This window comes from Dermochelys coriacea, chromosome 10 (assembly GCF_009764565.3).
Source record: "Dermochelys coriacea isolate rDerCor1 chromosome 10, rDerCor1.pri.v4, whole genome shotgun sequence".
NCBI classification, from domain to species: Eukaryota; Metazoa; Chordata; order Testudines; family Dermochelyidae; genus Dermochelys; species Dermochelys coriacea.
Genome location: NC_050077.1, coordinates 46,124,834 through 46,139,853, shown reverse-complemented (window position 1 = coordinate 46,139,853; position 15,020 = coordinate 46,124,834). Strand labels below are relative to the sequence as shown.

General features: G+C 56.9%; 2 protein-coding genes across 5 annotated transcripts in view; one reads left to right on the top strand and one right to left on the bottom strand.

Annotated features, from left to right (window-relative positions):
- Positions 1–15,020, top strand: part of LOC119862561 (dual oxidase 2-like) — a 79,076-nt gene that overhangs the window by 20,785 nt on the left and 43,271 nt on the right. Inside the window, exon 1 of one of the 4 annotated variants that reach the window (XM_038419467.2) lies at positions 13,427–13,545. The exons of 2 other annotated variants lie outside the window; for them this stretch is intronic. The gene's annotated coding sequence lies outside the window, so the exon portion shown is untranslated. Of the gene's footprint in view, positions 1–13,426; positions 13,546–13,706; positions 13,835–15,020 lie in introns of those variants that run through there. One more of the 4 variants, XM_038419468.2, reaches the window with a different exon arrangement.
- Positions 1,087–13,375, bottom strand: DUOXA2 (dual oxidase maturation factor 2). The gene is made up of 7 exons (XM_038419470.1): positions 13,292–13,375; positions 10,451–10,625; positions 8,970–9,027; positions 6,873–7,007; positions 6,073–6,286; positions 4,899–5,113; positions 1,087–3,755 (listed from the first exon to the last, which is right to left on the bottom strand). Exons 2-7 carry the CDS (start codon positions 10,595–10,597, stop codon positions 3,556–3,558), a joined length of 969 nt encoding a protein of 322 aa, XP_038275398.1. The 5' UTR covers positions 10,598–10,625; positions 13,292–13,375; the 3' UTR covers positions 1,087–3,555.

Below are 15,020 nucleotides of genomic sequence, written 5' to 3'. Positions count from 1 at the left end.
GTGGTGTGTGGTTCTTGGACTCGGTGGCCGACCTCTACAAGGAAGCATACAGCACAATCTGCACTAAAAGGAAGTGGCTGTTAGGTGCTGCTTGATTCACTATCAGCTCTGGGTAGATAACTCAGATCTCAGGACAGCTGCCACCCTTTCTTAAACAAATCCAGCGTCATCCTGGAACGGTTGTAGATCTTGGGCTCTGTGGCGGACTGCTACAAGGAAACATACAGCACAATCCCAGCTAAAAGGAAGTGGCTGGCAGTGAATCAGGCAGTGCCTATCAGTTCTGGGTAGATAACAGATCTCCTGGCATTACAGCACGGAGAGTGTGATGATATTGCTGGCAAATGGTCCACTCCTAGCAACAGCTGCTGGAGAGGCGGCAATCATGATGTCACCATGTCTTTCACAGCCTTTGATATCAGGGACTGCGAAAGACTCATCTTGTAATCCCTGAGGTACAGCTCTCCTGCCCAATAAAGATTTTTGCCATAAGCAATGCCCCCAAATGTGCCAGATGTTATGCCCACAGCCTCAGGTAAGAGGATGCCCATTTTGCAGATGGGAAAGCTGAGCTTAAGTGACAAGAATTAGAGACATAGTGGGCTCATGGCTTGGGTCCAGATCCTCCAAGGCATTTACGTGCCTAGTTCCCAGTGATTTCAGTGGAAGTGAGGAGCCTAAATACCTTTTGATCTGGGCCTAGACTGGGGACTAGATTCTGTGCTCCTCAGGCTTTCTACAACCTTGCAGCCTCTGAATTCTGGGTCTGCTGAAGGCCTTCTCAGACCCTGGTGCAATTAAAGCAGCCCCTGGGTTGACATCCAGTGGGATTTGTGCTCCTAACTCACTTAAGTGCTTTAGAAAAATCTCATCTCAACTCTGCTTCAAAAGTGTCATTTGACGCTTGCTGGGAGGCTGATTTCAGGTGCTATTGAGGGAGTGGAAAAGATAGGAGAGAGCAGCCCCTCGCAGGAGTGATCAGCCCTGGGGCCTGACTGGAGGTCTTGGAGGCTCAGATCCCACTGCATGAATTGCCCCTACGAGCTGGCCCAGGCAGTCAGAAAAGGTCAGGAGCCTGCACATTGCTACACTTCTATTGTTTTTATTACGGTGTTCTTAGCATAAATAAACAAACTCCAAAACTCACCAGGATGCATCACAAATTACATGTGGACAGATGCTAAAATGCAGCAGGGAATGTTGGATAAATAGAGGGCAGCCCAGCTGAGGGGAACCGGCAAAGAGACAATGGAGTCTCCATGTGATGTGACGCCTGCCTTCAGGACCAACTCAGTACAGAGAGCTGCCCAATCCCCTGAGCGGCTGCACGCCATGGTGCTGTCGGCTTCACTGCACGCTAAGTCATAGCTTGCTTGAGGTCAGGCCCAGGTTTGGCAAAAGGAGCCAGGCCACTTCAAACACACTGCTTTCCTTTTGTGCAGCCCTAGGACTGGCACTTGCTCCTCCAGCCAGAGAGCCACTCAGCACCTCACAGGATCGGGCCCTGTGAGAAGATTCTCTTAGGAAGCCAGTCCCCACAATGGTGTGGCAGTCTGTGCACAGTCCCATCCCCCATGCCTGCATTCCTGCTCCTAGCACGACAGGGAACACCCCCCGCCCGCCAGACATGTGGAGCAAGGGCACGGTCCCCCACTGCCTACCCACTGCCAGACAGTCAGGTGCTGCCATGCGACCATCTGCCTTTGGGCCCCATGCTCAGCCTTTACGGAGCTTGCCTGCCCATGGGCACTTACCCCACAAATCCTTTGCCCCAGCCCATTCATGGACACCCTGCAAGAGGCTTGGATGACCACAGGGAGATTTACAGAGGGCTCAGAGACTGGGCTCAAAGACCTGGCCCTGGGGTGGTGACTCACAGCACCAGGGAGGTGACAGCAGGGTCTCCGGAAGCAGTAGGTGATGGTGAACTCAAGTGCTGCCTCCCCCGGGGAACAAGGAGCTAGATCTCCAAGGGGTGGGGCCCCAAGTGTGTCCTAGGTCTCTAGAGTTTGAGAGCTACAGGGGGAACATGAGGGTGGGCTAGCCTAACACAAAGGACTGGCTGGCTCAGGTGCCAGTGAAGCCGTGGCACCTGGGGGTATGACTGGGATCAGGGGTACACAGGACTGAATCCATGGCTTTAGGAGTCATTCAACTTTGTACCCACCCATGCATCTCTTTTTAAAGTGAAACCTCCCTAAGCCCTTGTTCCAGCAAGTGGCTCTGATATTAGCTACAGGCAGCATACAGCGCCTGCCCCATGTGGCTGCTGAAGCAGGCAGGGATACACAGGTTTTAAGGCCCGAATGGACCATCGGGTCATCTAGTGTAACCCTCCCATATGGCACGGGCCAGAGAATTTCACCCCCGTTGCCCCGGTATTGAGCCCCATAACTTGTGTTATGGTCCTTTTGCCAAAGTGGGTGGGGGAGGTTCTGTGACCTGTAACACGCAGGAGGCTGTGATGGTCCCTTCTGGCCTTAAAGGCTATGAGGCCCAGAAAGATGCCAGCTGGAACTTGAAAACTTGCAGAGATGGAGAATCCACCCCGCCTTTGGAGTTTGTGCCAGTTGTTACACTCCCTCACTGTTAACAACTGGGGCCATCTCTCCACTTTGAATTTGGCTGGCTTTAACCTCCAGCCATTGGTTCTTGTGCTGCCTTTCGCTGCTAGATTAAAGCTCTTTAGTCAGCAATGTTTGCTCCCCAGGAAGGTACTTCTACCCCCTTGCTGTACCTATACCTGCAGTTCCTGGCAGTGCTTTAATGCAACGCTCCCCTGCTGTCTTGTCATGCCAATATTACAGCTGCCCTCCCGAACAGAGAGAGAGGTGCAGTGCTGACCAGCGGGACTGCAGCAGGAGGCAGCTCATTAATTAGGGTTAATTAAAATTAGCTCATTAGTCAGTCACTGCATGGCTTGATTGTTGTTCTTTGTGATCTCCCCCTCCCGCCCTTCCCCTGCCCTACCCCATCCCCTGTCCATGGCTGCTCATTGAACATACTAAACAGCCCCAATATTCTTCATATTGGGTTTGGCCTTTTCAGTCTGTTACGTAGAATACTGGATGCCAGTAGCATTTCAGTCCCACCTGCAGGATCAGAGTGTGTCTCACATACTTACTGTATGTGGGTGTCACAGCCTCTGCATGTGAGATTCCAGTCCCCCTACTCATGGGTTCAACATCTGTAGCCAGGTGTGAGTCCAGTGGGAGAAGGGAGGGTTTCGACCTGACTCCAGAAAGGGTGCGGAAGTGCAAGCGGAAATGGCTCCTGTGAACCCATTTGAGCAGAGTGACTATGCAGCTCAACACGTGTGCTGAGTCCCTGCTGGCTACGGGGCAGCGCCTTCCCTTTCTCTGGAGGTCGCTGGAGAGGAGACGAACTCGGAGGGTTCTCAGCCTAGCAGAGCATGGCAAGGCGCTCGCTGATTTCTGAGGTGCCAACAGGATGTGCGAGTTCAATCTCGGTGGAGAGCTGGAGAAGGATCTGGACTCCATAATGCTCCGCTCCCTCATGTTTAGGGTCCAACTAGGGAGGGAGGAGGAGCTTCCTCTAGACCGCCTTGATGGTCAGTGCATAGTTGTCATGAGGATCCTTTTTGCTTGGCCAGAAGTGGGGGTTGCCATACGCTTCCCCCAGCATCATGTTCCCTTCCTCTTTGTCCTCATTCAGATCAAAGAAGGCTTTCAGTGCCTTAGGTCGGAAGTAGTGCAGCACAACCACTACCACCCCAATCAGGAAACACAGCAAGCCTGGAAGACACAAGCAACACACGCACACTCAGCAAACTCCCCTACTGTGCACCCTCCACAAGGAGGGCCCCTTGGGAGCAGCATGTCCCTCATACAGGGTGACAGATCGCACCCAGCTACCAGCCTGGGACACATCCCAGCTTCCACCCAGTTGACGCCCCCTGTATGTTTTCTGACAGGCAAAAGGGAACGGCCTCCAAATGGGGAACTATCGTACCACCTTCTGCCTCTCACTGCAGTGACAGCGCCATGGGCTGCTGTGCTCTGCCCCCCTTTCAAATCCTATGCCACAGCCGACAGCACCATCAGCTGGACGTTTTGGGGAACATACAAAGACTGTGGGAATTCTTACTACTTGGCCCATTAAGCGCATATAAAATCCACAATCTACTGAAAAAGTCCCAGGGTGGTCTGCCAGCCCATTCCACCCACCACCGGGAGCGATGCTTTTCACTGTGCAAAGGAACTGGTACTTTCATGGAGCATGAGGCGTGTTTCTCCAAACAGCACCGGAGAGCAGGCTGGCTGGGTGTGAGCGATTCCGAGCAGAGTTCCATCTGGAGCTTCCTACGCCAGCAGGTGCCAGCAGAGCTGCGGATACAGCCTGCTCGGCAGAGCTGGCTGGAGAACGACAGGGGTTTTTTTTGGTGGAGAATTGTTTTCCTTTTGATTTTTAAATTTCCTGTGATTTTTTTTTTTTTAAAAACTTAACAAAATAAAAAGTTTTAAAACACCGTTTTCAGTTAAAAAAAAATGAGGTTTTTAAAATCCAAACCAATGTTTTTCCAAATGCCAAAACTTTTTACCCAAAACTAATAATTTCTACTAAAACATTTTCAGTTTCTGGGGTTTCCATGAAAAAAATACCAGAAATGTCAATCACAATCAAACATGTGCAAGGAAAAAATACCAGCTCCCGGGCTCCGAGGGAGCACACACGCTCATTGTATCAGCCCCAGGCAGCTGCAGAGCACGGAGCAGCATGGCCAGGTTCATAGCTGATGACTCTGACCCTCACGGGTTGGCTGTGAGGGACTCAGAACTGGACAACAAGCAGCAAGTGCATGGAATGAATTTGCCTCTTCCTCAGCTGCCTAGTGTCTCCTAGAACCATGTCACAGACAAAGCAAGTGTGATGCCTACTTGTTGCAAGCATGAGCCAGAAGGACGCCCCGTAGACAGTCTGCAAGGAGGCTGGACCGAACTGGATGGCGCACATGGGGGAGTTCCTGACCGTGGAGAAGGAGAGCAGCGAGAAGATCATGAAGGCCCCAGTGACCAGGATCATGTAGCCCCCATAGACTGGGACTGGCATGGAAAAGAGCATGTTGGCAATGAGCCAAGCACAAAATGCCACCCTGGTGGGAACAGAAAAGCCACAAAACGATGAGCCCCACACACAGCCACTGGAACAGGCCACTGTCTTGGCACCAAACTGACTGCTGGGCAAGCTCCAGCCTTGCAAACCCCTCGCCCCCTGAATGCTCACCTCCAGGCTGGTCTAGGAGCTCCAGGCTGTTCCTGGACAGTGTACTGGATGCCCCTCCTGGCTTCCACGAGCCAAGACAGAGGGGCGGTACCCAGGGACAGAACATGGCTCGTAATGTGGGACTTGGTTGTTCCTTTGTGGGGGGGGGGCAGCTTTTCTCTGTAGTTCTGCAAAGGGCCAGGAGGTGCTGAAAGCCATGCCAGGGGCAGGCTAAGGGAAGAGGCAGACTGCAGTGAGTTCATCCCCCTGCGCCCAAAGCGGGTGGGCTCCAACCCTCAACTCCAAGTCAAAGGAAGGTTCCAAGTCAGATCGGAAGGACCATATTTCCAGTCTCGCCTGTCTGTCTGTCCAGCCCCCGTGGAGTTCACCCACAGTCTCTCCACCCACTCATGCTTCCTGGCCGTGGGCAACAGGGACCAAGATTTTCAAAAACAAGAGCCTAAAGTCAGACTCCCCCATCCATATTTAGGCACCTGCCTGATCCTCAGCAGTGCTGAGCACTCTATAGCCCCCCGGGACCTACACCTGTGATCCCCAGGGCCTGGCTTCTGTTACAGATTGACTTGGGTGCTGTATGGTTAGTGTGAATGGACTGGCTTGTGTAGACCCCATTGCAGCTGGGGGGAAGCAGGCACTGCTGCAGGCCATGTCTGCTCCTAGGGAATGGGAGTCCAGAGCTGGCTTTCCAGAGGAGTCTCCGGGCACAGCAGGCTTTGCTAGCAAACCCATCTCACTTGGAGCAGGCCCGGGGCCAAACCAAGGATGCACAGTCTGTTCCCCTCAGGAAGAGGGACCATCCGGCTCCCTATGAAGAAGGAGGCGGCTCACCAGAGAGTTGCTGATGCGTAATGGCCGGAGATCCTGTACTGGCTGTACACACCACAGGGGCTCTGCCGGGTGAACTTCTCTGCCACGTATAGGATGGGGCTGGGCAGCCCCTTCACCAGGCCCTCATTGTAGATTTGGTCGTAGTTTTCTCCAAAGCGCCAGGCAAAGTGCTCGTTGTAGTTGATGGTTTCATTGATCTGATTCACTGGCTTCCCTGCAGAGAAGGGAAGCGTCTCGTTAACCTTGGGGCAGAACAGAGATTCTGCAGTATGTGGGATTTCAGGGGGCCAAGCAGTAATGGGGGGGCCAGTTAGTTACCTCAAAAGCAGCGCTATTACTGAGCTTACTGCCCTTTCATACCACCAGCCTACCTTGGGTAGTTCACCCCAGAAAGAGGAGAAGCCCCATTGTCTCCCCTTCCCAGCTCTTCCCAGGCTGACCAGTTCTGATGGGTTGTGTGTTATGGATGGCCCAGAATCCAGAAGTCAGACAGTACTGACTGGGTGATAAGCAACTGTGCTCTCCGCAACCAGAGATTAGACTGCATGTTACAGGTAGTTCCCCCCTGCCCCACACAGGACCTAGGCGGCCTAGCAAGTAGACTGGTACCCAGCATGCACTGGGAGCCAGAGGAGATGTACAGGGGTCCCTGCGGCTGGTATGGAGTTGGTGGCCTTACAACAAAGTGAGGGCCAACGGCTCATGCTATGATGCCCAAAGTCAGGGTTGGGGAGAGATCCCCACGTGCTGCGCACATGGGCCACGTTTCACTGGCTGATGCATCCCAGTATTGCACTCACCTACTAGCGTGACGTTGACTCCCCCCAAGCCGATGTGCAGACCAACGTCTGCATTCACCATGGTGCGGCTGAAGGATTTGTAGGAGGTGTTTGCTGTCACCTGGCCAGTTTCCCAGTCCCCGGTGAACTGCACAGCTGGGAGGGGAGAGAAATCGTGGGTGGAGTTAGTCAGGGGCTAGCACCAGGCACTGCTGCCCTCATGATCACCAGCTGTGGGCAGAATCTGGGTTTGTAGGGATTACAACTAAGCCATAGACTCTGCGCAGACATTGGCCGGCCAAGCTCCAAAAGGCCCTGACTGGCTTCTCATACTGAAATAAGCTCCTTAGGCTCACCCCTAGCCCTATCTGGGATCCCTCCATGCAGAATTGCCTGGCCCTGTGGCAAAAAGAAGCAGAGAGGAGCCTGCACATCTTAGATCCAAAGGGTCACTTTGACTAAGGCATGTTCCAGCAGGACCTGGGAAGCCACTCACTGGCAGTGGTGCAAAGCAGTGGATGTGTGGCCTAGTGGAAAGAACACAGACCTAGGAGCCCCAAGCAGGGTGATCAGCTGCCCTGTGCTGCCCCCCTTGTTTGCTGAGTTGCCCACTTTAAAAAAAAAAAACAAATAATTTATTCATCCTTGAACCTTTCAGATTTTCAAGCTCTAAAGATGGAGTCTGCACAACCTCCCCGTCTCAGGCAGATTCAGGGAGACGCTCGGGGGGTCTGGGAGTCTATGTGTGAAGGAGTGGAGCAGACAGGATGCATCAAGTTGTCCCCCTTCTAGCCCATGGGGCATATCTAGTTCATGGAACCCAAGACCCCTGTAGAACCCCTGTAGGCCTCGAAGGGGGTGGCATGGCAGGCACAGACCCTAGAGTTCTTAGCACCCCACCTCCAATGACACTGCACTGCCAGGGAATGGGGGAGCCAGAGCTGGGGTGGCCTGCAATGTGGGGCCTTCAGCAGTGGCCTGAGATCCATGCAAGGCTCAGGGCTGAACCTCCTGCTTCTGTGGAGGCACAAACCCAGACCTGTTCCTTTCACCCAAGGGGAGAATTCAGAGGAAATACCCTAAGAGCAAACTCTGAGATCTTGCTGTAGACACACTGCAGTCCAGAGGAACTTGCAAAATGGTGTGATCCCCGAGTACTCAGGACCCCTCTCCCCCAGTACTTGCTGGGGATCACAGAGCCAGAGTATCTATCTATGGACTCCAAACTGGGCTTCCGGGTGGTGCCAAACAGAGAAATTCTTGGCTTCGGCTCTGAAAACGATTCATTATTCTTGTGTGTCCAAGCAGCACTTGGACATCTCGTTATGCTGAGAGCAGCATGTGGCAGCTCTCAAGTGCCTCAGGGAGGGTGGACTCACTCCCAGAGAAGGGGGTGGGGACTGTACCCGCTGCCTCTCGCCCCTTCTCTGAGAGCCGGACTTCTGCATTTCCTCAGAGTGCCCCCATGGCATTTGGACTCAGGGAGCAGCCTGTAAAAATGGCAGGGACCAATCTTTAGGGCTATCGGGTGCTGCCAGTTATAACAACACTCAGCATCTCTCCAGCAGCTGCCTTCTAAGGGTCCCAGAGTGCTTTACAAACAGGAATTCAGCCACTCTCAGCACCTCTGTGAGAGGGGCAAATATGATAGTATGTGCATGTATGTGTACATGCACTGCTGCCCTCCACTGGCTGGCACCAGAACTGTTCAGCTGTGTGTCATAGGCCTCCCTCCTCCTTACAGCCATTCTCCTGTAGATCACATAAGGGGCTGAGTGTTTTGGCACAGGGGGATTTGATTTCTATTCCCTGAGAAGCTCTGACTGGCCACACAGAGCAGAACAGTGACAGCCCAGCATTCCTAGATGGCCATGCATTTATTAAAATACTATCAAGCCCATTACAGAGATGGGGAAACTGAGGCCCAGACATGTTAAGTGACTTGTCCAGGTCATACAGGAAGATTTAGTCAGAGCTGGGAAGAGAACCCAAATCGCCTGTGCTCTAACCACTAGCCCATGCTTCCTGTGCACACACCCAAAGCCTCTGTACCAGGAAGTGCCCCAGCTCTGGGAATACAGCCCTGTGAATCACTGGTTAGTTCGAGGGAGCACTTACCAACAATCACTGCCCCGATGAAAAGGCTCAGGATAACCCGAAGTAGCCAATACAGCCTCTGTGAGGAGAGAGATGGAAGAGGGGGAGTCAGCTGTAAGGAGTGGCCCAAGGGGTCCTCAGTTCTCTTGCAAGTGAGTGAATGTAACAAAATCACTTAAAAGGAGCAAAGCCATTATGAGACTAAGTTCTCTGGGACAGGGACAGAGGCTCTGCACCTGTTTGTGCAGTACCTTGCACCAATCCTGATCAGGGCTTCTAGGCACTACTGTAATAGAAATAACCAATAATGTCATTGGATTTACAGCGAAACTGCTGTGAGGGGGGAGAGGCCAGGACTTGAGTAGCAGGAGGTGCAGCCTATCAGAGGGGAGGGACAAATGCAGAGGTGTGGGAAGCCCAGTATTCGAGTAGCAGCGGGCTGTGGGGCAGGGCTGGGGTGCCCTGGCAGAGCTGGGGGGCAGGACTGTGATGCCCTGGCAGAGCTGGGGGGGCAGGACTGGGGTACTGGCCTAGCAGGGGGCTGTGGGGGCAGGACTGGGGTACTGGCCTAGCAGGGGGCTGTGGGGGCAGGACTGGGGTGCCCTGGCAGAGCCGGGGGGCAGGGCTGGGGTACTGGCCTAGCAGGGGGCTGTGGGGGCAGGGCTGTGATGCCCTGGCAGAGCCGGGGGGCAGGGCTGGGGTACTGGCCTAGCAGGGGGCTGTGGGGCAGGGCTGGGGTGCTGGCCTAGCAGGGGGCTGTGGGGGCAGGGCTGGGGTGCCCTGGCAGAGCCGGGGGGCAGGGCTGGGGTACTGGCCTAGCAGGGGGCTGTGGGGGCAGGGCTGTGATGCCCTGGCAGAGCCGGGGGGCAGGGCTGGGGTACTGGCCTAGCAGGGGGCTGTGGGGGGCAGGGTTGTGGTGCCCTGGCAGAGCCGGGGGGCAGGGCTGGGGTACTGGCCTAGCAGGGGGCTGTGGGGGCAGGGCTGGGGTGCTGGCCTAGCAGGGGGCTGTGGGGGCAGGGCTGGGGTGCCCTGGCAGAGCCGGGGGGCAGGGCTGGGGTACTGGCCTAGCAGGGGGCTGTGGGGGCAGGGCTGGGGTGCCCTGGCAGAGCCGGGGGGCTGGGATGGGGTACTGGCCTAGCAGGGGGCGGGGGGGCAGGGCTGGGGTGCCCCAGCAGAGCCAGGGCTGGGGTACTGGCCTAGCAGGGGGCTGGGGGCAGGGTTGTGATGCCCTGGCAGAGCCGGGGGCAGGGCTGGGGTACTGGCCTAGCAGGGGGCTGGGGGGCAGGGCTGGGGTACTGGCCTAGCAGGGGGCTGGGGGCAGGGTTGTGATGCCCTGGCAGAGCCGGGGGCAGGGCTGGGGTACTGGCCTAGCAGGGGGCCGGGGGGCAGGGCTGGGGGTGAGGGTGTCAGTGCCCGCATGCGGTAGGTCTGGCAGGTCAGAGCTCGCGGTCCCTCTGTTCCCGAGTGCGGTGCACGGGACCGGCCGGGGCCGGGGCACTCGCCTCTCGGCCGCGGATCCCCGGCAGGATGAGCAGGAAGCTGAGCGCCAGCGACAGGAAGACGGCGATGACGATGATGGAGCTGACATCGAAGGCGAAGGCTTTCCTGGGCTGAGGGTAGAAGGGGTAGACGCCGTCGAAGAGAGTCATGGTGCGGGCTGGGCAAAGGGCAGGAAACCTGAGAGAGAGACCGAGAGAGACTCAGGCGTGCCCGGGGCCAGCGTGTCTGAGCACCGCCTGGGACCCGCTCCCGGCCGCGGGGGGGGGGGGGGGGCTGCGATGGAAACGTGCCCCGGGGCACGAAACGCGCCGGCCGGAGGCGCGGGGCAGGCGGCGCTCGGAGCAGGGCTCCGAGGAGGTTCGCCCGGGGTTTGTGGAAGCGGCCGGTGCGGGGAAAGCAGAGCGCGGCTCCGCTCCCCGCTGCTCAGCCTCCCGCTTCCCCTGGACAGCCCGGGCCCCAAGGCTGCCACCGCTCCGCGCTCGGCGGGGGCGAGCTGGGTCCTGCGTGGCGCTGCCGCCGCGGGGATCAGGGGCTTTGTCTTTTGCGGTGCACCTTGCAACTGCACCCGTCGGAGCGATCTCCCCGGCGAGCAGGCGCCCAGACCCGCCGCAGGCGGGGCTGTGCCTTGGATCTCTCCACCTAGAAAGCTGGCTTTGTGTTAGCCCCGCTTGCTGGCCCTGGGTCTCAGATAGCATTGGTGGGTATCGCTACCATCAGCAACTAGCCCCCGTCCCCTTCCAGCCTGGCAGAGCAGGGATCCTGTGTGCACGCCAAAGGGTGAGAGGTGTTGCCCAAGGTCAAAGAGGGAGCAATTGGCAGAGTCAGGATTTGGCTCGGAGTTCTTCTTCCCCCCCCCCCCCCCCGCGACTGGCTGGAGCACAGGAGTATGGGCTGGCATTTTCCAAAGCTGCCTAGGGGATTTAGATACATTTCTGCCATCAGCATTCATAGCAGCCGGGGCTGTTCTGTCCAGTTTGATTAGCTCTTAAGATTGTTATGTGATTTCTTTAGAAAATATACAGATTTAAAAAGGGTATTTCTGTCTCATGGATAGTCCAGGCTGTTTGTCACTCTCCTCTTTCTCACAAATAGCGAAACTGATTTGCTCAAAAAGGCCAGCAAAAATCGTTGCATTTTTCCGGGAAGATTCCGGAACAGTTTCAGCCCTAAAGGGGAAAGTTTCCGATATTACAACCACTGAAAATAGGTGAAGGTTAGAAGGGGCAGAGCAAGGGAAACTAAACTCTTCGAATAAACACCCGACAAGAACTCTGAGTTTTATAATAAGGAATTTAGCGTATGCTATATAATATAAATAAATAAATGAAATAGTAATGTGCGCTAGAGTTGGAATCTCTCCGTGTGTTTGGTTTGTCTACACAGTGAAATTGACCGCAATAGCTACTGTGGAATAAGCTACTCCACAGTAGCTCCCATGTAGGACCTCTATTCTCCGGAGGAGAAGTCACTTTATTCCAGAATATTAACCCATTTCCAAAGCGGAGTACTTATTCGGGAATAAAATCACGTTTATTCCGGAGCACTGATTCCACTTTTTTCCGGTCAAATTCCCCGTGTAGACAAGCCTGAACCCACCCACCTTCTCAAGCAGGGACTCCAGTGGGGGTACTCGCAGGGGTAAGGGTTGAATTCGGGAATCAGGTTCTGATTAAACCTCTCAGGCACTCTGAGGTGCTGAGAAAAGCGCGATATGCTGATCAGACGGTGTCAAACTTTAATCATTGACACGTTTTAGAGTAGCAGCCCGGTTAGTCTGTATCCCGCAAAAGAAAAAGGAGTACTTGAGGCACTTTAGAGACTAACATTATCTGAGCACAAGCTTTCGTGAGCTACAGCTCACTTCATCGGATGCACTCAGTATTTCCACTGAATGCATCCGATGAAGTGAGCTGTAGCTCACGAAAGCTTATGCTCAAATAAATTTGTTAGTCTCTAAGGTGCCACAAGTCCTTTTCTTTTTGAAAATTCTTTGAACTTCCAACTTCTATCGGGGCGGGGTTTCACCCGCTCTGAGGTTGATCCAGATTTCTATACCTGGGGGGTTCGTTTTCCTCTTTTTCTTTTTCTCCCCTGAAACTTTCAAAAGGCTGGGAAAGATCGCAGAAGCCGTAAAAAAATTGAAAACTTGTGAATTCTGCGGCTCCGACAGTATGCAAAGGTGAAGGGGCTTTGAAAAGTTAGAATGAAGAAAAGAAAAGAAAAAGAAGCCAAGTGGGCTGGCACGGTTCATCCTACCCTATTCAGCGGCAAAAGGAAGCAAGGGGAAGCAAGCGGGAATGGGGATGAAAATCAAACCCCGGCATTTTGAGGGGAGGGGCTGTTGAAAACTGAATCGGAACCAACATTTCGCTCCGAATCCCGCCGCCGGGACGGTCCGGTTTGTTTCCCAGCTCCCCTGCAAAAAGTGTCCCACGAAAATTCTCCCTTGGCAATTTCTCTCGGAGCTAGAAGCGGCTGTTCGGCTGGCTCTGGGGTGCCCCAGACGGGAAAGGCAAGGTGATGAAATCCCACCCAGCCGCCAAGGGCTTCTCAGGGGATGGCCAATGCCCTGTCGGGGGGAGGGGGGTCAGCCCGGATTTGGCTTTACGGTCCCTTGCAACCCACACATCTCCTGGGAGCGGGGTCAGGTAAAGGGGCTGCGGGTCAAGTCCCCAGGGATCTTCACGCGGGGACACAGCCAGTCCCCAGGGCTGTACTGCGGTAGCCCGAGAAGCCCAGGGTGCTTGGCTTCTCCCTTGCAGCCCCCTCCCGACAGAAATGCTCTAGCAGGGGGAGCATCTCCCTGAGCCCCAGCCCAGGGTGGGCGCCTGCCCCTCGCTTACCTGTCCGGCAGGGCAGCGCTCAGGGTCCAGCAGTGCTATCAGGAGCCCGCGGGCTGCTCTCTTATAGCCCGCCCCCTCCCCCCCTTCGGGATGCAGGGCCGGTGACTCTGCAAAGGAGGCAGCTGGGCCCCGCCCCCCAGCGCTTCCTCCCTGGCGCGGGAGCCGCCCAGCCCCACTCTGCCCGGAGCCGGCCAGGCAGGCACCGGGGCTAGAGGGCTGCGCGGCACCGCACACCCGGCGCACCCGCGGTCCAAGTGAGTGCGCCCTCTGGGGGCCGGGCCCTGGGTTCGGGAGCTGCCGCGGGATGCACCTGCGGAGGGGCGCACCGGGCGCCGCTAGGGGGCGCCGCGCGGCCGCCCAGTGCCCACGTGGGAGCTGCGGCGGCAGACACAGCAGCCCTCCAACCTGGCGGCCGGTCGCCGCCTCCGCCACGCAAGTGCGGCCCTTCTTGGCCACCCAGCGGAAGTTGCTCCCACCTGGTGCAGGGGCGCGGGCTGCCTCGACAAGGGGCAGACTGTGCGATTGATTTATTTGATTACTGAGGTGCGCTGTGGGAGCCCAGCTGTGCGGGGGAGAGGGGCCCTGCCGCGGGCAGGTGGCGTCCCCGGGGAGAGCCGGCCCGCGCCAGCCGCCCGCCGTCCTGGAGCCGCCTGGCCAGGGCAGGTGGAGCCCCCCCGGGCCCCCCCCCAACGCGGGTCGCTCCGCGCTTTGGAAGTGCCCAAACCGAACGCGGAGCGCCAGGCACAGCCCCCCCCCCGGGAGCTCTGGGCGCCCCCCCCCCCAGCCGATTAAATCTTGGCCACGGGGACTCTTCTTCCTCCTAGCCCGGTCCCTTGCGCAGGGCTCAGGCCGCTGGTGGAGGGGCGGGGCGGGAGGGTCTGTGCTCTGGGGAGGGGCCCAGTCCCCGGCTCTAGCCTCCCCCCCGCCCCTCTAGCTGGCTCTGTAGTTCCCTCGCCGAGGCCAGGACACAGGACCGAGGCCCCTCGGGACGGGAGCCTCCTTCCCCTGGCCCTTGGCGGGGCACCTGGGCTCCCCTGCCCGTTCTGTCCCCTTTGCTTCCGCCAGCTGCCCCCGGGCAGGGCTGTGCTGCGCATCCCAGCTGCTGGCTGTGCCCGGGCCAGAGGGAGGCTGGGAGTCAGATCAGGGGCCCCAGCGCCTGTTCCCCGGGGCTCGCCAGGAGTCCGCAGGCTGCTTCCCGGATACCCCCCCCCCCCAATGCCGCGCAGCGAGGCGGTCCGGGGCCAGGCGGTGGGAATCTGCCTCCTCGGCACGTACAGCCGCCTTGTGGGGCTACCGAGCCCCCCGTGGGTTTAGGTCTCTTCATACTCCCGGGATCCCAGACCCCCGCCGGGCACAGGGACAGCAAGCCCTGGCCTGCCCGGAGACGGGGCTAAATCCCATCCACCCCATCCCCTGCCAGCCAGCCCTGAGCACCGTCTGGCCCCAGACGGTTTCTCACCCAGCCGGATTGACTGGGCGTTGCTAAAGGCTCGGGGCCCATTGAGAAGCCGGGTCTTGGAAATGTAAATCTGGGGCCAGGGGGGACTGAATGCGCCGCAAGGTTCACAATCCCTAAAGCAGCCGCAAGCCGGCATTCGGCAGCGGTTAATCTTTTGAAGAAACCAGGGCACTTAACATCGGTGCCGGGGCTGAGACCAGCTTCCCGGAGCTGTCCAATCCCCTGTGCTGCGCAGCTCTGCTTAACTGAGCAGAGAGACTTTCTGGGGTA